The 21,134-nt window shown below is 37.8% G+C and overlaps 1 protein-coding gene across 1 annotated transcript; it reads right to left on the reverse strand.

Annotated features, from left to right (window-relative positions):
- Positions 1 to 1,594: 1,594 nt before the first annotated feature.
- Positions 1,595 to 21,128, reverse strand: USP38 (ubiquitin specific peptidase 38). The gene is made up of 10 exons (XM_008632446.2): positions 20,939 to 21,128; positions 19,484 to 19,619; positions 15,047 to 15,176; positions 14,688 to 14,789; positions 11,789 to 11,947; positions 11,236 to 11,429; positions 10,604 to 10,697; positions 9,640 to 9,746; positions 7,198 to 8,545; positions 1,595 to 3,845 (listed from the first exon to the last, which is right to left on the reverse strand). The coding sequence occupies exons 2-10, from the start codon at positions 19,558 to 19,560 to the stop codon at positions 3,684 to 3,686; spliced, it is 2,373 nt and encodes a 790-aa protein (XP_008630668.2). The 5' UTR covers positions 19,561 to 19,619; positions 20,939 to 21,128; the 3' UTR covers positions 1,595 to 3,683.
- Positions 21,129 to 21,134: the final 6 nt, after the last annotated feature.

Genomic DNA, 21,134 nt, shown 5'->3' on the forward strand with positions numbered 1-21,134 from the left:
AAGTGTTGATTTGTTTGTTTATCCAAAGAAGCCTCTCCTCATCCTGGATAAATGGGCTCATAGACATTGTAATCACGTGTTATATGGGAGATGTTCACAGTAATCCACTGTGATGCTCCACATGAAGAAACTGTACAAAATTAACTGCACAGAAGAAAGTTAGTACAACTCCAGTGACCATTAAAACAAAGACCAAATCACAGTCTGTCTTGGTAGAAGCAAATATGATTTTAAAAGACATATCACCCTTGAGTTTGGTACAACTGCGTCTCTTTCATGAAAGGAAACAACAAAAAACCCTAAGCTTCTGAAACAGTCTCATGTATTTTGTATCTTTCTATTGATTCAACTTAGAAAACAAATTAAGAATGGAGCAAAAAAGGTAAATAAATAAACCATCCAGCATTCACAACAACAGAAATCAAAGCACCATATGTACATTTTTCTCTCATGTCCAGAAGATAGAGGCATGCAACACCATTACTCTAAACAATAAAAAAGGTGCACATTTCAGAGCATGAAATAATTCTCCACTTCCACTAGGTTTATTGAAGCCTTCCAAGGTGGGTATCTATGACTCACCAGCCGAGGACAGCTGTCAAGTCAGCAAGCAGACTTGCAAAAAGGTATCCTGAATTTTAAAATCTACTTGTAAAACCCCAAGCAACTGCATTGACAGAAGTCAACAAGGTGAAAGAAGTTATTTTCAGTTTCCGACATCCATCATTTTGCACCTAAGCAGATCCTACTTGATTGGCATTATTCTCATGTAAATTTTCCATATTTAACACCTAATTTAGAACAGGCAAACAAGGGTGCAGAAAGCCTTCTAAGAGCTCATGAAATAAATATAGTACAACAGGTATACAAAAGTGTCCTGGGTTGCAGTGTATTCTATTACCATCCTCATGAGATGCTGAAACCAGGTGGGGCAGTGTTTCCTTGCCTCCTCCCCCCAGACTATCTTTCTGTTAATGGCCCATCATTGTCCTGCCGCAGGACTCAGAGGTAACTCCCTCCGGTAATGAGCCTAATCAACACTTGGCCTCATGACTCATCATCCCATTGTGAGATGCTCCACCCAGAGGGAGGAACCAAGCAAGCATTCCATCCTGGATATAATCTGAGATTCTGAACACCACAGACACCTTTTCCACTGGATTTCCAGAGGACAGGAGCTACATAGCCACCACTGGACCTTCCTAGGAAGACCAGACCCTTCTACAGGATCACCGCTTCAACAGAACCACATCCACCACTTCAGGAGGACTGCAGCCACCATTCTACTGGACTGCTATCACCACCCTGACTAACAGGGTGTCAGGTTGTATCCTGACTCTGTCAGTTTGAACCAGGGTTTTCTTTTTTTCTTTTTCCTTTTCTTTAATTTTCCTATTAAATTGTTACTCTGACTTGGTGCCTCCCACTGGTTTGTTTTCAAACTAGTACAAAAAGACATACTGAATATTTTTTTTTAGGTAGGCTGCATAATTTGTATTTTCACTGTGAGAACATAAAAACAAAACTGATCTTTACAAAACTATGATTTCATATAAAGTAAGACCACTTGCCCCTGCTTCTACTTACTAGTAGCTTAAAATGAACAGTAAATTGATACAGAGACACAAAATACTCCCAATGGTAATGCAAAGAGTAGACAGCTTTTTAGTGTGTCCTCAAATCTGGGAGAGAAAAGCCAAATTAACCTGTCTTATAAAACATTTTCAAACCAGAGCAAACTGGCAGAGAAGCCTAAAAGGAAATAAAAAAGCCCTCTTAGACTGAAAGTTACAGAATTTCAAAGCAAAGTGAGCTTTCTAAAAAAGCCTCATCCAAGTACAACGAAATGAGAACGTGCCTCATGCTGGTCTCAAAACATTCCATGTTTTTGTGGCTGAACCCCTGGTTCAGAGACCTGCAGCTGAGATAGCAATGAAAAGAGCAGGCCAAAGCCAAGATATCACAAACTGTCACAAGAAGGCTTGGAAAGTATTAAAAAATACAACAACAACAACAAAAATCCCGAAAAACAAATCATTAAAGTGAGCTGCTCTAGCTTTCTTGAGTATAACATCTGAACCTATAGTAAATAGCATAGTTTTAGTGATAATACAAAAATAGCTTGCAAGCTAAGTTACCTTTCAGACTAAACTCCATATATTTAGAATCATATGAACAAGACCTCACTCTCTCAACTTATGTTTTTTAAAAGCATTTTCTAAAAAATTTGCTTATTTTTATACAGTTATGCTAAAACCTGCCAGGTCCGCATACTTTTTAAGGACACACTTTGTCACCTAATAGAATATAAAAACACAGCAAAAACAGTGCAGAATTTTGTAAAAATACTTTAAATAAATTTACGCTTCACTCTACTCAAGAATTAATCACTGGGTTCAACAGTTTAAGTCCTTTACTTATGTTATCCTCATTGCACATCAAAACCAAAGTTGCTATTTCTGCCAAGACTCAAAGGAGCAGATCCTCAATCTCTGCTGGCCTAATGAGCAAACACTGCCCCTTAGGCAGAATAATTTTGGGCTCCTGCAGACAAAAAAAAAAAAAAAAAAATCCTGAACTCACCAAAAAGTTCTCACTACCAGCAAAATCCAAAGGCAAAACTTCAAAAGATTCTTATAAGCAAAGATCCTCAGCAAATATCAATACAGGCAGCTTTTCTCTGACTTCACAAATACATCTCTATTTTTATGATCAGGTTTTTTCAGCAGTACAGGCCATGAAAGTTATAGATCACTAGGTATGTATATTTTTAATCAAAAAATAAAGGGCAACACTTACTGAATTTCAAACTAACAGATTTTTACTTCCAGAAACCTAAAAGCTCTCTATAAATGTCTTGATTTCTAATGCTGACAAAAAATAATTTACTACTAAGACATTTTTCTCATTTTCTGCAGCCTCAGAGAGTTTAAGTTACGGTACTGCAAGGCACATACAGAATCTCTTCCTTTCCAATACTCAGCAGATATATTCCCTGAAATAATTTAAAAATCCTCAAAACAATTAGAAATGCTACAAAGTTAACAATTTCTATTTAAAAACATTGCTCCTACACAACATGCACTTTTTTGGATAGCAACTTAGCAAATATTTATAAATTGTTTCTTTTCATTTACACTGGAAATAGACAGAATTTTTAACCTGGGAGGTACTGTACCATGTCACATTTAAGTTATTGCCTTCATTACAAATTGCATCATCTCTGAAAATCCACAAAGCACTGGATTTGAAAATAAGCAGTGGGTGAGAGACTACAGATGCAGTTTAACCCATCTGAAAATGAGTTTCCACATAAAGCAATACCATCAGAGTAAAAAATGAACTTTCTTCATTCAGTGGATGATGACAAGAGAAACTGATGTAAGTGCATTTGTTCAGTTTAATGCAATGTCATTAGCATCTACTTAAAAAAATCTTAATTTTCTGTCTTTTGGGCAAGCATATCTTACTATGAAAGCAACTGAACTTTTAAGAGGTAGGTTTTTTCCATTATGCACTTATTTATTTCAAATAAAACATAACCAAAGAAACACCAATATTTGCTTTTGGACAAGGATCAAGTCTCAAAGCTTGGTACAATATCTGACAGAGTTCAGTATTTTATTTGTCCTCAGCAGTACTGGGCTGCTTTGGAACCAGTGTATTCCAGGTTGTCTTCATAGTCAAAAGACCAATCTACCGACGGTACTGAACCCACCCCCTCCTCCTCCACCTGTGGGCCCACAACTTCCCGGGGGATCATTGTCATCAAATCCATTGGGTCGGAAAGAGCAAGAGGCTGAGGCAGCTTGAAGCGCTTGTGTTCGAGCACTAAGCTCTTGCTCCTGAAATGAAAGAATAAAGACAATTAAAAAAAAAAAAACAAACCAATGCACAACCTCATGCCCTTGAAACAGCTTTTAAAGCAGCATCACTAATTTCTAGTGAACAGCTTTACTGCACTTTCAAGTTGAACATCCACAGCCCATCTAAGATGTACAATTTCACTATTGTCAGTAAACATAAGTGAAACAAAATAAAATCCATCTGAGTTCATGCTAAATTGTGTTTTATAGTAACATGGGATGTCACTAGAACATGAATCTGCTGATCAGAAGCTAACAAAACAGGTTTTGATATATGTTTCATATGAGTTTTCATCCTGGCAATTTTCAAATGCTCTTGGTCGCAAAATTGAAAGGTAAAACCTTAAAATCAATGTTAATTACTTCAAAGACACTTTTTCATTCCACTCAATCGACAGCACAGAGTAACAACATACTCAGATAAAAGGCCAAAAGATGGACAAGCTATCTAGCTTCTATTCACTACAGCTTTTCAGCTTTCAAGTATTATTGCTATGCTAACTATTATAACATTATTAAGTCTCTGCAATTCTCAAGCACTTCATAAAAATCAGAGTAAACCACCGGAAAATGTACCTGCACAAGTGGAAGGAACATGAAAGCTCTACCTCCTGCCAGCTGCTTTTTCAGCTGAATGCTCCTGAGGCTTCTTAAGACATCTAAGAAGGGGATGAGCACAGCCTTTCCCTCATTAGACATATCATGCACTATTTTGTCTCTGGCCAACTAGTTCAATAAACCCTGCAGTAATTTTGAATCTTTAGTATACCTTTCTCGAATTGGCCAAGAGCTTAAAAAATAAAGGGAGAGAAGGCAGGTCTTGGGCTCTGGAAGACTAACAGGAAAAAGACAGTGGACCTGGCAACAAATGAAGTATTCCAGTGCTAAGGCTCATACCAATAGCCTCCTTCACATGACACTTCATCACTACACACCTCCCTAAAGGCAGTGGAAGCAAACTTTAGAACAGGGTTTTAGTAACTACAGGGGTCACCTTCAATTCTTCCTGACAGTATTATACTACCATGAAAGCACTAAACTGAAGTCTTGTCCACATACTTTCACGTGTGCTAAAAATAGTCCTTGTGAGTTTAAATTACTTTGCCCTCTTCAAAAACACAGCCTAAGTTTAAAACTATTGTACACTACTATGGACTGAAATGCATACTCATTTTCAAAATTATGTAATATATTTGGAGGACACCATCTACACAAATGCACTGGCCATATTCCTGAAGACAGTATTACGCTGTCTCCAGCAAGATATGGATTCATAGCTGTCTGGCTAACTGTATGTCACACCAAAAACGAAGCAAGTTTACTAGGAATAACAAGGCAATATTAAAAACTCAATTGTAGTGCCAGAAATCAACCGCAATTTTTGATTAAAATAGCAGACCTTGCATAAATAGCCTGTTTAGTTGAAAAACTACACTACTAAACTGTTTAGCTTACAGCACTGGCATTTTTACAAGCAATAGCCTTATTTCTAAAAATGTTGAATATTTTCATATTGATTATATTTATCCCAACAAACACTACATCAGGTAAGTAAAACGTGATAGTCCCTTTAGTTCTCTGGACTGAGAATAATGGAGAGCATCCTCCCTTGCTTTCCACTTGTTCCCAGAGAGGGTTTTTAAATTTGTTTTAAATAGAGTGGGAGCTACCCATATTGCAGGTTTAGATATTTAAAGTGAAAACATCTTCATTTACCATGTGGTAAACTGATATGCAATAGCAAAACAAAAGCAGTAAGATAAAGAATTTTTTTTAAACATATCTTCTAAAAAAAGTAAAGGCTTTCTCAGGACAGAAAAATATATTCTTGACTTAGCTGAAAAACACTAGTTTAGAACTCTGAACCAACAGTGAAATATGGCATCTTAGAATAATCTAATTCAGTGAATCGCAGTATTAGCATTAATTTGAGAAAAACAGTAACTGAGCACTTGTAATGAGCCTCAATTAAAATGAGAAAGAGGTCAGGAGCTCAGCAACACTGAGATTAATAAAACACTACAAAGAAAGCCAATACTGAAGAATTCAAAAGTGAAAGGTAGGTAAAGATCTAAGAACAAACAAAAAAAACCTAAAAAGCAAACAAAAATGATACGCTTGGAAAATATTTTTCATTTTGAGGAGATTACAATTAAAAAACGGAAAATACCCACCAAATAGGACAAGGAGTGATGGTTTTAAACTAAAAGAAGGTAGAGTTAGACTAAATATAAGGAATGAATTCTTTCTGAGGCTGGTGAAGCACTGGAACGTGTTGCCCAGAGAAGTGGTAAATGCCCCATCCCTGGAAACATTCAAGGCCAGGCAGGATAGGACTTTGAAGTTGAAGATGTCCCTGCTCATTGCAGGGGGTTGGACTAGATGGCCTTTGAAGGTCCCTACCAACCCAAGCTATTCTGTGATCAGAGATCACTGCTACAGAAGCCAAGACAAAGTCAAGACAAGATGCGGCACATATGCAAAGACAGGACATAAATGCTTTAGACACACAGCTTGAAAATAGCAACAGAGTTGCAATTTAAGCTCTCATTCTCCTGTTCATGTTTGTAGAATACCTGCAGCAGATTTTCCACACTGAGATTTAGCTCATTTTTTCTAAGTTAAATTTACCTAGTTCTTCTAATGTGAGTTGGCCTATAACCCTTACAAGGAACAGCTTAACCCATCAAAGAGTACACAGTAAAACACACTTCTACTCCTAGAACATCCAAAAATAGCAGCAATGCTCAAACAAAAACATATCAAAGTGTGGAGAACACTGCTTTTTGCTAATAGTAAACAAAAAGGCTGGCACAGCCAGGTGAAACTCTCAGACCACAGGGAATGTGCTGCTGGCAGTGCTGGTCCCACAGAGGATATGACATAGGCAGGAAAGGGAAAATGGAATCTAGTCACCCACATCTTGTCATCATTTCAGTTGTCAGGCACTTGGGTAAGCACAGTTCTGCAAGTAAAACTTCACTACAAATGAAAATGCACTAGTAAGAACACCACTCAGAAGTTTTTAAGTATACTTAAGCCACTCTTGTAATTTAGTAAAGGCAATGAAAGTTTGAACTGTTTGAAGCCTCTCCCATCTGGAATTACAAGTGGTTAAATGACCTAAACTCAAAGTTTAAACTGAAATGCGTTTATGCCATTTTCCTTGACAATTCCCATCTAACAGTGACAATCTTACTATGAAACCTGTCCAGCAACACCAAGATGGAAGCCAGACTAGTGATTTATAAGGTTAACATACTAGAATACTTAAAAAGCTACCTTGTTCTTTCCTTTAGACTGCCTCTTGTGAGGCAAGTTTCCATCTTACCTGCAAGTACAGTTTGTTATCTTTTGTAATTGCATCCATGAGGTCTTTTTGTAGAGGAGGGTCTCCATTTACCCAGAGGCCATTTGCTGGATTGGTGTTGAAGCCACAGGTGCTGTTTTGCTTTTTGTAAAACAGAACATAAGCAGTGTCCTTTGGAAATCTACTGGTGATTTTCTGGACTGACTGAAATGAGGTAAATGTTACTCTGCTGTCATTGAACAGAAACCATTCTCTTGGCATCTCAGTGTCCAGCTCATTTTCTACAACAGTACAAGGACTCTCCTCTGTAAACAACTTACCCTGAGGAGAAACTAAAGAAAGAGCTGTAGACTGGTGGCAGAGCCCTGAAGGCCCTGAGCCAGTAACATTTCTAGCATATGAATAATAATGTCCACTTTCAGAGGATACACCAGAATGCACCACCACAGAGCTTAACACATAGGGCACCAATTGTGGGCAGGTCACTTCATCAGCACCTGAGGGCTTCAGTTTTTTAGCAAGGTTTTCTCCAGTATCAGAAATCTCCACACCAACAGACCAGCCTCCTGAAACAACAGCTAAAGGGGATGTTGCTCTTTTCACTGGCAGCTCCAATACAAGTGGTAGAGAAACATTGTCCAAGATTTTGCGCCTTATGTGACACTTTGGATCATATGAAAATCTCAAAAGAGTGAGAATGAGGTATTCAGGTTCCTCAATGATTTGCATAGTTTTTTCAGCATTCTGTAGAGAGGCACACTTTTCACAATAATACTTATTGTCTCCACTAAGGATCTCAGGTGCCAGAAAGTAATTGAGTAAGTCTGTAACTGACAGGGTATTTTTACCTACTAGACTCTGAGACATATCCCCATTACTTTGAACTTTGAGTTCAGAAATTGTGGTATTCTCAGAGTTTGGCTCATTAGAAAAATCTTCTATGGTTCCTTCATTCATTATTGTGTCACATCCATGATTTACTTCCAAATTACTGAGAGGTGTTTCTGCAGCAGGACTGGTTGCTAAAGTACTACTTTGCGCCACATAGTCATCTTTCACTTCAGAATGTTCCATACATTTTGGGTCAACGTTCTCTAAGGAAGTTGGAGGACAGAAAGCTAAAGAGAGATCTGTGAAAGCTTCTTCCTTTTGAGACATACTTTTGCAGTTCAAACAGCATATGTTAGTCTTCAATTTTCCTCCAAACATCTTCTCTATCAGAGTTCTTTCCTCACTTCCCATACAAGGTGCTTCAGTAAATACTTGTGTTGTATGGACAGCTTCTCGTGCCTGGGATTCTTCTTTCATGATACTTTCAGAACTCTTGGCTGAAGACAATGCTTTCAAAGTTCTCTCTTCTTCATGCAACCTGAAGACAAAGAAAAATAAATCCAAGTAACTGTGCTATTTTCCAAATACTGCCACACTATTTCACATTATTTTTTCCAGCTGAGCTAAAAAATATAGATGGTTAAGTTGCTAGAAGTGTCTTACACTAAAAAATCTGTTAGTTATTTTTTATACAAGCAAGCTGAACCATAGAGGTCTGTGCTATCCAAAACAGAGTATGAGAGGCACAAAAGCATTTATTGTGGGTCTCATTATATATAACAGAACACGATGGATATAATGAAAGAACTGGCAAGTATTAAAAGAACCTAACAATGTTTTTATTATTTACCATTACACTGTCTTAGTAAATCAGCTCTCGAGTTGACTGGTCCTGTATGTCAGATTTTGTAAGACAGTAAGTAACTATTTATCTACTGCCAGACTACTTCTGAAGAAAATGTCAGAATTCTGCAGCCAGGAAAGTTAAGAAAATACAGCAAGAAAATCCAAACCAAAAAAGAAACCCAAGACAAGGGGAAAAAATAAAAGAACACTATTTCACTATTGAGATAAATTTCTCCAGAAGTGGAATGTGTCTTAAAGTAATATTGCTTAAGCCACATCTCAGCAAGCCAAAAATAAAGAGGGTTATTAACAATTTTAGGTATTACTGCTCTATCTCTGCCACAGTTAATTGCTTGCTTAATTAACTGGTTATAATGACATGTACATCTCTGTGACTTTTTTGCCCTGTATGAAATACAGCTATCTCCACCAACACAAAATTCCAGAAGCACAACCAAACTGCTTTCAGCAACCACATTAATTTAAGAACAGGACCACGACTCGAACATAACACCCATGTTTAAGTTTGTAAAAGTGGCACATTGTTACCACCATAGCCTGTTTTTAATTATGTGGATTCAAGATGGCATCCAGACTTTACCACAGATTAAACCCATGAAGAAAAGTAGTTCACAGACCATACAGAAGACCAGAGAAGGACAGGAATGAGGTTGAGAATTCCTGATCCCCATTCAGCAGTGGAACTGTTACACAACTGCTCCTAAGAGTTCAACATTATGTGTTAAGGCTGTAGATTCATTCCCATTAATGGCACCATAACCATACCTGTCTAGCAGGAATCTGAGATATTCTGAGCAATCCTGCTGGGATCGAGGGGTGAACCATGGTGGTCTGGAAGCTTCAAAGAAAATTCTAGGAGCATATGCCTCCCTCTGTTCAAGTGAGAGGAGGACAGGCAAGGTTACATAGGAACTACTTAAAAAATTGGTTATATTATTTTAATATTAACAGCTGAACTTTGGACTACATTATCCCAGAGTAGCTGAATGAAACACATGGTACACAAACATTTATACAACTTAATTATATGAAGGGAGAACCATTAATTTTGTAGCAATTGTCTCTAGTAAAGATAAAAATAGTTCATCCTGCTGGCAAATATTAATGTTTAGTGAGTGCAAGCCAGATATTATGCATAATAGCAGCTACTGTTCTTGCTGGTGAGTTAAAAAACCTGTTTGCTTTCTTGAGAACACCAGTACTTCATAAGTATCCATTTATTTTGAAGCTGATCTGGCCTCATTCCCTTCACAAGTTTATTGCATTATTTAAGGAGAACAGAAGTGTCTTGTGCCTTTCTAGCATTAGCAGAATGTTTTGAACATTCTAATAATGTTCACATTAGAATTTGAACTACAATAAAATTTAGTGTAAAAATCACTGAAGAAGGTCACAGCTTACCCTAGAAAGATACATAAAATCAGCTTGTATATCAACTCAGGTCTTATTTAGATTTCCTCACTCTTGCTTCTCAAAGAAAACCTATCACTGCCTTTTTATAAAAACAACAAAATGCCAACATCTTCCACTCAGAAAAATGTGTATTTCATAAGTCCATCCACACCATCTGAGCATCTGAAGGCAGACTCATTCCCATACAAAACTATAATATTTATACTTGATATACTCAAGAGGACTCCCATGGCATCATGTTTGTTTCTCAATTTTGGTATATAGATCTAGGCTTAAAGAAAAGCAATGGAAAGAAAGAGATGGAAAACTGACATACCTGGGTATGGGCCAAAAACGCAAAAAGATGCTGTAATTTTCTCATTAGGGAATTACAGCCATTTAGATTCAGAGATAAAACATGTCTTCTGAAACTGAAATGAAAGAGAGACATCACCTTCCTTGCTAGACTTCTAACAATGCAGTTATCATTCCAGCTCAGATAATTACTTCAAATTGAAAGAAAACAAAACATGTAACACTTCCCTTTAATCCTGGGACTCTGCTCTAATGCACATACAAAATTACTGTACAGTAAGACTAACACTGCAAAATACCTATGTCTTTAAACATTTAAAAGTGTAGGAATGGGCTGCAGAGAAATTTTTTTAGTACCTTCCAGATTATAACAAAACATCACCAAAAACTTTTACAATACTGCAGTGAGCAAGGACAGTGAGGAAAAAACGACTTGTCTTTTGACACTGGGCAGAAGGATCAGGATTTTTAGTGGCTAAAATTGCAGTTTCCAGAGCTGGACTTGAACAAAGCAATCAGTAACTGAGTGCAAAAAACTCCACTCAGATCCAGCAAGCTGAGAGACCCCAGGATATGTTGCTATTCTGTGAAAATCAAGAGTGCAGTAACTGCAAGAATTATTTGCAATGAAAAGAGGTGTTAAGAAGCACTTACTCTGTAGCCATAAAAAGTGCCTGAATAACACTGTTCATGTAGCAAGTATTTCCTAGATTTATTAGGCCTGTCTTCCCAGTTTCAGATTTTCCAGAAAGTCTAGATAAACAAGATGGCAAAGAACTGGATTGAGAAGTCCAGGCACTCTGACTGAGAATCAACTTAATCTTCTCTTCAGTGGGTTTGGGCATATCCTACAAGAGAAACATTTAACACACTTAATAGGTTTTTGTATTTGTTTCTATAATAGGTCCTGCCATTCAGCAGTATTCTATCTCCCCCTGCTTCTCAGTTCTGCTTCAGGGTCTTCCTGCTGCCCCTGATAGCCTAGGGAGATACAACAGCCCTCCCTGCCCTTGTTCCCTCCCCTCCCCTCAACCTTCTCCTTCAAAGCTCTATATTTATTCTGTATTTCAAACAGAGGGTTGACATGAGAATGTGTGGTTAGCTCTTTTCTTCACGTGGAAGCTCTAAAAAATTTAGATCTGTGCAACTACAGCTTCATGTCTGGGAAAACAAAAAACATTCCACCCTCTTAACATTCCTAATGTACCTTAATAGCTTCCAGAATGGGTTCATAGAGCTCTGGAAACCCTGAATAATGATACATCATACAGTGTATCAACTCAGTCAACTGCATCAAAAAGGCTGTACTGGAAGGCAAGCCATCTCTTTTGAAGGAGTGAACCAAACTGACCACATGTGGGACAATCTGAATGGGAAAACAAAGAAACAAAAAGGTGTTAACTGCATTTTCTCATTGTTTTTTTCTTCTACAAAATACTTCATTGAACTTCATTGGTTTATGCATGCCAAATGACAGGGGATCTTTTGTTATTAAATAAGAAGTGGTTGAAAAACAATGACTTGAAAAACACACATTCTTTACACATGACAATTTTCAAAGCAGCACAATTAATTATTCAGTGCTCTCTTTAGCTCACATAGCAAGTTTTGGAACTTTATGAATTTAGAAGGTGCATGCTAAGATTTTAAATAGTCGAGTGTCCAAAAGTACTCATCTTATTAAGGATATTAACTGCAAACATTTTGCTTTTGTGCCACCACTATCAGTTTAGTAGCCTATTCTAAATTCACAGATACGGTTTTTAAAACAAACCTCTCAATTTTCCTACAACAGAAACAAATGCTTGGAATCCCAAGCCAAAAATACATCCCTGCTATTCCTCCAAGGAGGAAACCGGCCCATAGCTCCACCTAGTGAGGCACCTCAACTACCATGAACCACGACCACGCCAGGTACTATGAGCTGGAAGTTCACCAAAGCCATGGTAATCTCTTTCGAGGTTTAGCTCAGATTCAGGACTAATTTAAATTGGGTCAGATTAGACTCAGAAATGTTTACTTCATCTCCTTCCTCTTCTTCAGCACAGCTCTCTATTTTTAAATGCACGAGACATAAGTCCTAAGATATCAAGTAGAAATTTACTTCAAAGCAATTCACAAAAAGTAGGGACTTCTCACTGTGAACCAAAGTATTTCAGACACCTTTGCCAGTTTCCAAGTGATCAAAATTGATTAACTGTGAAAGAAATTGAGAGAATAATTTCTCATCATTAATTACTACCAAACAATTTGTAAGCTAAAGACATGAAATACAGAACAGTAATGATAAGAATACAGGAATTTGAGGAAGGTATACCAATTACAAGAACTGATATAGTTCAAAACACCAGAGTAAAAGGGGCCAGGTGCAAAATACTGGTTTGCCACTTTTTCAAATATTGGTTATTCTCTGAGTATAAAAAATATTTTTACATCTCTGATAAATAAACTCTGCTCTTTAGGTAAGCAAGATATCCACTGTTTAAAAAGAAAAACAAAGATGAAGTGTTCACTGTACCACAAGTCAATAGTGAAAGCTATTGCAACGAAAAAATTCCATCTTCCACTTTATAAATGTGGGTACATAGCAATGAGAAAGCGACTACTGGGCTCCAAGAAGGAGATTTGTGTCAAGTAGATCTGAGATACGGTAATTCTGCACAGACAAAGCAGATGGGAAGAACAGAAAAAGTAGAGGTTCTCAGTTCTGTCAAAGAGAGTCATATTCTGCAGGCTGGGTAATACTGAAAGTTACACTTTGAATAAACACAGAATTACCACTTCTGACCTGAGGCTGCAATAAACTTTTGTACATCAGTAGAGTTTTGATCATCATAAGTTCTACATCATAAGTGCAAGACTGCTTCTGCTATAAAAATACCAAACTAATTTATGCTAATGATGCTCAAGTGTAAGGAGGGGGAATGTAATCTCAGATGCATTACCAAGTAAATTCATTTCTATTTATCAAATATGCATTTGACCCTTTCACAATCAGACCATTTGTTATAAAGAAGTAAACAAGCACTTTAAGTGAAGGAAAATATTACAGAATATTAAATTATAGTAGTAGCACAAAAAATGATAGTGAAGAAAATTGTTTAAAATAGAGCAAAAATGCTCATGAAATCTTGGAGGGAGGTATTTATGCAGTACAGCATGCAGCCTCCAACAGAAATTCTTTGTTAAATCAAATTCCTTTCTAGAATAAGCTATCTCATATTTTACATTTTTTCTAATGTTTTGTCTCTCTTAGGAAAAAAGAAGAAAAGCAAGACAGTAAATATATGAAATATTTATGTTTTGAGCATATTTAAGGCTACTTGGCTTGTGACTCAAATTTCTATCCTAAACCAAGATTAGGGCAGTGAAGAAACTTCAGACATCTCTCGTTAAAAAGCAATGTAACAGGCATAAGGCAATTACTCTGACATTAAACAAAGGGTTTGATATCCCTTCAGAGCCTCGGGGACAGCTTAGAAACAATGTGCCAGGTTGTTACTATTAAATCTCAGACATATTTCTCTTAAACTTTAAGTTGAGCACCTTTCTGTAGTAATACAAACAGCCACTGTCACACCCTCCTATCTGTAGCCTTAACTAATGAAATGCATTTTGGCGAGGGGCCATTAAAAATGGTGTCCTTTAATTTGTCCATGAACATTGACACAGACAGCACAGCTTTCTGGAAGGGAAGTACTTCTTGGTCTCACAAGCCTATTCAGGGTGACTAGGTTACATAGAGCAGATAACTGGTTATCTGTTTTCCCCATCAGCTGTCCTCAAAACCTACTTGCAGGCCAACTTTATCAGCCAGTTACACGCACATAAAATGGATTTCCAGAAGCATGCAGTCAAAATGTGGTGCACAGATACTACTGCCTGAAATAGGTACATACAAGGAAAGACAATGCTTGCTTCCAGTTATATAAGAAGTGGTTGAATCTGGAAGCTAAAAAGCCTTCCTTGTGACCATGGGAATCTGATTCTAGGACCTTCCAACAGAAACCCAAGCACACCAATTCTGTTGCTCTTTACACCCATTTCAGAAATCACACAGTGAGTGACATTTCAAATCACTGAAAAACAGTTATTTAGTAACTCACCAAATGGAAAGCTTCTGGAGAATGCTGGAAGCTAAGTAACATGTGGGAAAGGACAGCAAGGGCACCAGGCCTCACTAGAGGAAACCAAAGTCGATTAAAGACCTAAAAAAACCCACATTTATTTCAGGAAATCTGCAAAGTAAAATTTCAGTAAACACAGAAACAAATCTTCGAACACACAACCAATTTGAAACAGACAAAATCATTACATGCAAATGACAGCTATAGATGCATTTACATCATATTTTCAGAATAAGAAGAAACTGTATGTTGCAATAAAAAAAGATGCTACACAATTGCATAGGTGTTAGCAATTCGTTTCCCTCTCCCTCAGTTTTGAATGCTCTTGTCCAACATACCAGTTCGATCTTAAGCAGAGTGACATCAATGAGGATGGTAAATTTCTGGACTGCGGCCAATCCCTTCAGCAGTGCAATCACCCATGTTTCCACATGCTGAGCCAGAGGCCAGGATAGCCAGTCAATCATTCTGCAAGGCAATTGGAGAACAAAAAAAAAATTAAAAAAACCAATATGCCCCTAACTTTAATCTCAATGAAAAATATACTCTATATTACCTTGTTACAGGCTTATACAATAAGACTCACAATAACTAATGCAGGAATGTTATGCAAGTGGTAAATTAATTTTGATTATATCTCAAGTAATTTAAGTTTGAAATTAATAATGATTTATTTAATATATTTGAAGCAAATATGCATCCCCAAAAATACATAACCATATAAAAGCCAGTCTTTTGTATTGTTTCTTGTTAAGTCTAGAAAATGCACCCTGATTTTATAAACACTAAGCTAACATCTGGGAAAAACTTACTACTGAAAAAGTGCCTGTGCCTGGTAACTTCCGCTCTTACACCTTTTACCCCAAAGCAGACCAAAACTGACCATTAAGGAAGCCTCTTCAACTTACAACTACACTCCTGGAAGCCAGCTTAAATACTCTTAATGGTAAAATCTAGTAATTTTAAATACACTGAGCAGTCTGGAGTCTACATGCATCTCAAAAGGAAGAATTTCACTTGGGCTAAGAAAAAAGCTGAGTACCTAGAAAATATAGTGAAATATCAGGAACAGAATACAGAAGGATAGAATACAGAGGTATTCTATCCTTCTAAATTAATAGTCAATTTATACTGATCCTTAAGGCAGACAAGCAGATTAGCTGAAGCAATTCTAAGACACAGACAATATTGTAAGGGAGTGCCAGCTAAAACATGAAGTTTAGGCTTTGTTCTTCTGAGATTTTACTTGGCAATATTTTGAATTTTCTTTAATTGACAACAAGACCCCCTTCATCAAACAAGATGAGGCAGCACTAATTAAGTTGAAGGAAAAACTTTCTACCACAAGAGTGGACAGATACTGAGACAAGTGATTATATATATATATATATATATATATATGTATCTTAGAATTAGGTACTATCTGCACATATAAAATTCAATGGTTTCCCTAAAAAAAGGGATCTTTAGAACTGCCTTTTTAACAAACAAGCACAAATCTTCTTCCATGTTACTACAAAAAAAAATTTGCAAAGAAACATGGCAACATGGTAATAATTGCTCTGAACTTACACAAAGCTCTCATTTCCTCAAGATGTTAAATGCGAACATGTTTACCCTGAGCAACTTTCTCATGTACTTTCTAAAACAATCAAAAACACAGGCCCAAACTATTTTTGTTTGCAATAACCTCAACCTAAAAAAAACCTCCACAACTCATAGCCCAATCATCTTCAAATCTTCCCCTCCCTGATTTGTAGGCTTGCTATTTTTCAGCAGTGGCAGAAACATGTGCACAGCTAATTTAAGCCTAACGAAAATATATTTCGTTTTCTTAACTGTTGAGACAAGTATTCTGTAGAGCCCTACATCATCTATCATCTGACTGTTAATCTTGACAGTTAATGCCTTTGAGAGCACAAACAAAAGCCAGAAGAAGAAACAGAGGTGAACTCGCAGACCTGCTTGAGACTGTCCCAAAATGGATCAAATCTTAGACCTGGTAGGTGAAGATTAGGTATTTTGGCTGCATTTACTTGGCTTCTGCTCGTTTGCAATCAATGACTGCATTTTTAATACAGAGGCAGATAGTAGTATGGGCCATGATGATCATGAATATAAACATAGGATGCTTTTTTGGGTTTGACCAGATTAAGAGAACCTTAAAAGCCTCAAGAGGACCTTCTGCCTCATACCACCCTAAAATGAGCAGGTCTTTTACCCATATATGTGCCTAATAAGGACGGTATTTTTGCTATCTTCAAATAGAAAAATAAGTTATTTGCGCAATCTCAGACAGTAACTTTTTTCACAAAATATCTTATTCACCACATCAAAGAATCTGGAACCTCAGGTTTGAATCACTGAGATTAGAAAAAAACCCCCAAAATAGCAACAGACGATCCTCAGACCATCTGGCACCCCCAATAAATTACAAGTATTTTACAGTATTTTACATTTTTTCCAATAGGACAGAGCACCTGGTTATACCTGCAGTTTTTCTTAGCAAAATTTTCAGTTTCTCTTAACAAAGATACTTGGGTTGAAGTGCAAAGAAACATTACACTTGTCAGGATCCTGAGTACAGCCAGTCCATTTTCCCCCAGAGTTCTGAAGTAGACCCTTAAAGTAGCCATATACCCTCAAGGAGATTCAACAATTTTCTGCTTTTCCTCACTGATGATTCAGGTAAGGTTTCATGAGACAGCTGAGTGAATCAAAAACAGCTCATGCCAAAAGCCAAGTACCCTTTTTAACACTGTCCTGTGTCTAATATACTGCCCCCTCTGAACAAACTCAATTTATGAGTCTGTTAAATATAAATTATTTACTACTCTGTATTCAACTTTAGACAGACTTTGCAGTGCCATGAAGTTGTACTTAGGAAGTGAGCAACAAGGTCTCTAATTTACAGTCACCAAAGCTCTGCTGACTCTCATCAGACCTTGCTGTGCCTGGAGTTCTGCATCTCCTGGGAATGCTGCCTGATGATTGCGTTGTCATTTGGTACTCCAGACATTCCAGCTGCTTTGCTCCACTAAGCCAGAAGAGAGTAATAACTGCAAAGGGCTGCCAGAGGTAGAGAAAGAAGCTGGATGCAGTGTTGACATGATAATATCCAGAAACAAAACCAACAAGGTTCCATGGAACAAAACTAGAGGCTGTTGAGATTGAGTATTACCTCAAAAAATGAACAAAGCAAGTAAGATTGCCCGTCCCTTTCCAAAACAAGAGAAAAACTAACCCACTACATGGTTAGTAGTAAAAAAAGAGCTCTTACACGATAATAACAGCTCCTGTTGTAACCAAAGCTCAGCACTGCATTAATTCCCTAAGCAGAGGCACACAGCGAAGCCATTCTTAGGCTACAGTTATATGATCATACTGTGTTGATGCAGCAATGCAACATAAATGTTAAAATTACAGTAACTTGAAAATTAATCACCAGCACACTACTGGCAAATTATTAGTATGCCCAAATCCAGAATCTCCCAGCTCTGACATTTAGACTGGGCACACAGCTTTGCTGACATCTGTTCAGTGAAGGAAATTCTTTTCAAATCCCTAAACAACATGTCTTACTCCAAATTGTATTACTAGTGCTGCTTCTTTTCACTATGTTTTCGACTGAAATACAGCTTCTCAACTTACTGTATACACAAGAAATGTTTTCAGTGTGAAAAAGCCCTCAGTATTTCACCAAGATATTCAAGTGCTACACTACATGAATGCCTAAGTACTACACTACACTCAAATGGATGTACTTAAAACTAATAATATTGCAGACATTAAACTCTTAGTTTAAGCCTTCTTAAAAGTTATTGTTTAAACAACACAAATTTCTAAGAGTCCCCTATTTAACTGCACTACCCATTTTTCTACCCTTCAGTGCTCAATAACAGCTTCTTCAATGGTCTTCATCCTTCTATCACTGTCGTCTTTCTACATCACTGTTATTCACATATCCGAAGATACTAACCAAGATTGCAATCTAAATCCCAGTCTGTTAACACTGCTACTCATCTCCACCACGTTTACTCAAGGTTAGATAATATGCAATTGCTTTTACATCATTCCTATTCCTCTGTCATTCAAAGAACATCCAAAAAACCTAAGAGGGTTTGAGTAAAAAGGGTAATAGAGACTGTTCTCTGTGAATCCTACTAAAAAATTGTGATGATATCTAAGCAGAAAAAACCCTCAAAACTAAGCAGTAGAACTCATTTTGAACTGCCTCCTCTCTTCAGAGCAGGAGATGATGGTTAAAACAATCATGTGAGAATTCTACCCTGCTTCTTGGAAAAGCAGAAAGGTTCATCTCCTGAAAACAAGGCCTTGTTTCTCAGCTTGACTGCAAACCCCATGAAGTTTCCTACTTATGCCATCTTCCAGAAGGTAGGAAACCTCACTCAAGAGGCCATCTAGGAGGAACACAGGTGTTTCCTCTTAGTTTCTATTTAACCCTCTTCATCCACCTCAGTAGGGCTGGAGAATGAAGCCACAATAGCAATGAAGGCAGCAACCTTAAACTGAAACCATGCCAGTAACATCCACAGCATCATATAACTATCTATCTATATATACATATATATATACACACATATAGATCTCTTTATAACCTTCACATGCCAAAAGCATGTCTTGGAATACCATCTTAAAAGTTCCTCTTTTCTATGTTTTTGTTTGGTTGTTTTTTTAATGGAACCTAAGTAACAAATAACGTCCAAAAAGGCAAGATTAAGAGACTTCTCTCCCTTCACAATGAAATACATTACCTGCACAGAGCTTGAGTCATACTTGCATCTTTCACATTAGGATCTGTAGTAAGGCTCCTGATGAGTACTGTAATCATCTGCAATGGTATGTGCTGCACAAGACTTGCCAGTGCAACAGAAGGTTCGAATGAAGTATCTGTAATAGGTGAACAAGACATAATGTAAGGAACTAAAAAGAAAACCCCACAAAAAAAAAAAATGCTTTATGTTCTATCCTACAACTTCGCCATAGTTTGAAAGTGACAATAAATCTATCCTACATCTTGCATTGTATTATCACAAATGAAACCAAAATTAAAATGTTTCAATGAATTAAGGACAACGAACAGCACTGAATTACAAACTCCTTTAGTTCATTTCATATCCATGCAAGAAAGTGACCATCTGACAACTTCCTCCTCCTCCTCTACCCTAAGTGGAATTGATAAGTAGGTTTTGTATTTTTCTAAAAAGAAGTACTGTAAGTTGTTTATTATACATCATGTTAAGCCTAGGGATTTAGTGCAGATGGTATTCCTCATGTCCTATCTCAACAACTCTCTGCTAACCATACCACTTATGGCAAAATGCAATGTTAAGTTTCCCAGGCACCTCAACAGCAAAGGCACTTTCCAATGGGAACTAACATAGTACTTCAGAGATTTCAGAAGTCAGAAAGAACCTATTTACAATCACATTTCCATTACTCAGGCACTAGATTCTTCCTAAAAGAGCAAAGGTCTATATATTGCTTTTATATATATTACGTATACGTATTTATAAATCCCAACTTGGTAAACAGTTCCAAGGAGCAAGGAGGAATAGCAGCTTTTCACTGAATCACAGAATTGTGTTAGAAGGGTCCTCTGGAGATCATGTAGCCCGACTTCCCTACCAAGGCAGGGTCACCTGGAGCAGGTAAAACAGGAACATGCCCAGGTCGGTTTGGAATGTCTCCAGAGACAGAGACTCCATGACCGCCCCGGGGAGCCTGTTCCAGGGCTCTGCCACCCTCAATCTAAAGTTCTTCCTCATGTTAAGGTGAAACTTGTATTTTAGTTAATGGCCCTTGCTCCTTGTCATGTTGCTGGGCACCAAAGAGTCTGACACCAACCTCTTAGCAACAGCCTTTGAGATATTTATATGCATTTTACTACTGACAGCTTTAAATCTTTCTAACACAGCACCCAAAAACTTCATTTCAGTATCTCATTTAAAGCACCGCACCAGGAGTTTTTCCAAACACGATCCTGCTCTGCAGCAAAATAAATCACTATTTCCATTCTAGCTTTTAGGGGTGGGCAAGAAATAAAAAAGGCTTTGCTTTCTCTACCATCAAAAAGTTGCCTTTTAGTATCTGGGTGAGAAAGCAGTGGCTCCCAGGCGATGCCTGCAGAGCGCCCATCGCTTGCGCTAAGGCTTTTGCTCTTCCCTGGATAACCCACGCCCCCATTACTCCGCGCCGCTCTCACTCACCCGCGGCGGAGATGACAGCGAAGAGCTCCTGCAGGGAGGGCAGCAGCGTGTCCGGCTCGGCCTCCCAGACGCTCCTCAACAGCGCGCTGACCTGGGTCACCTGCGAGACGTAAAGGCGCAACTCGGCCTCCCGGGTGCCCTGACTCTGGAAGTGGGCGATGCTGCGTACCAGCTGCTGGCAGAAGGCGAGCGACAG

The sequence above is a fragment of the Corvus brachyrhynchos genome, unplaced genomic scaffold (genome assembly GCF_000691975.1).
Source record: "Corvus brachyrhynchos isolate BGI_N302 unplaced genomic scaffold, ASM69197v1 scaffold444, whole genome shotgun sequence".
Classification (NCBI taxonomy): domain Eukaryota; kingdom Metazoa; phylum Chordata; class Aves; order Passeriformes; family Corvidae; genus Corvus; species Corvus brachyrhynchos.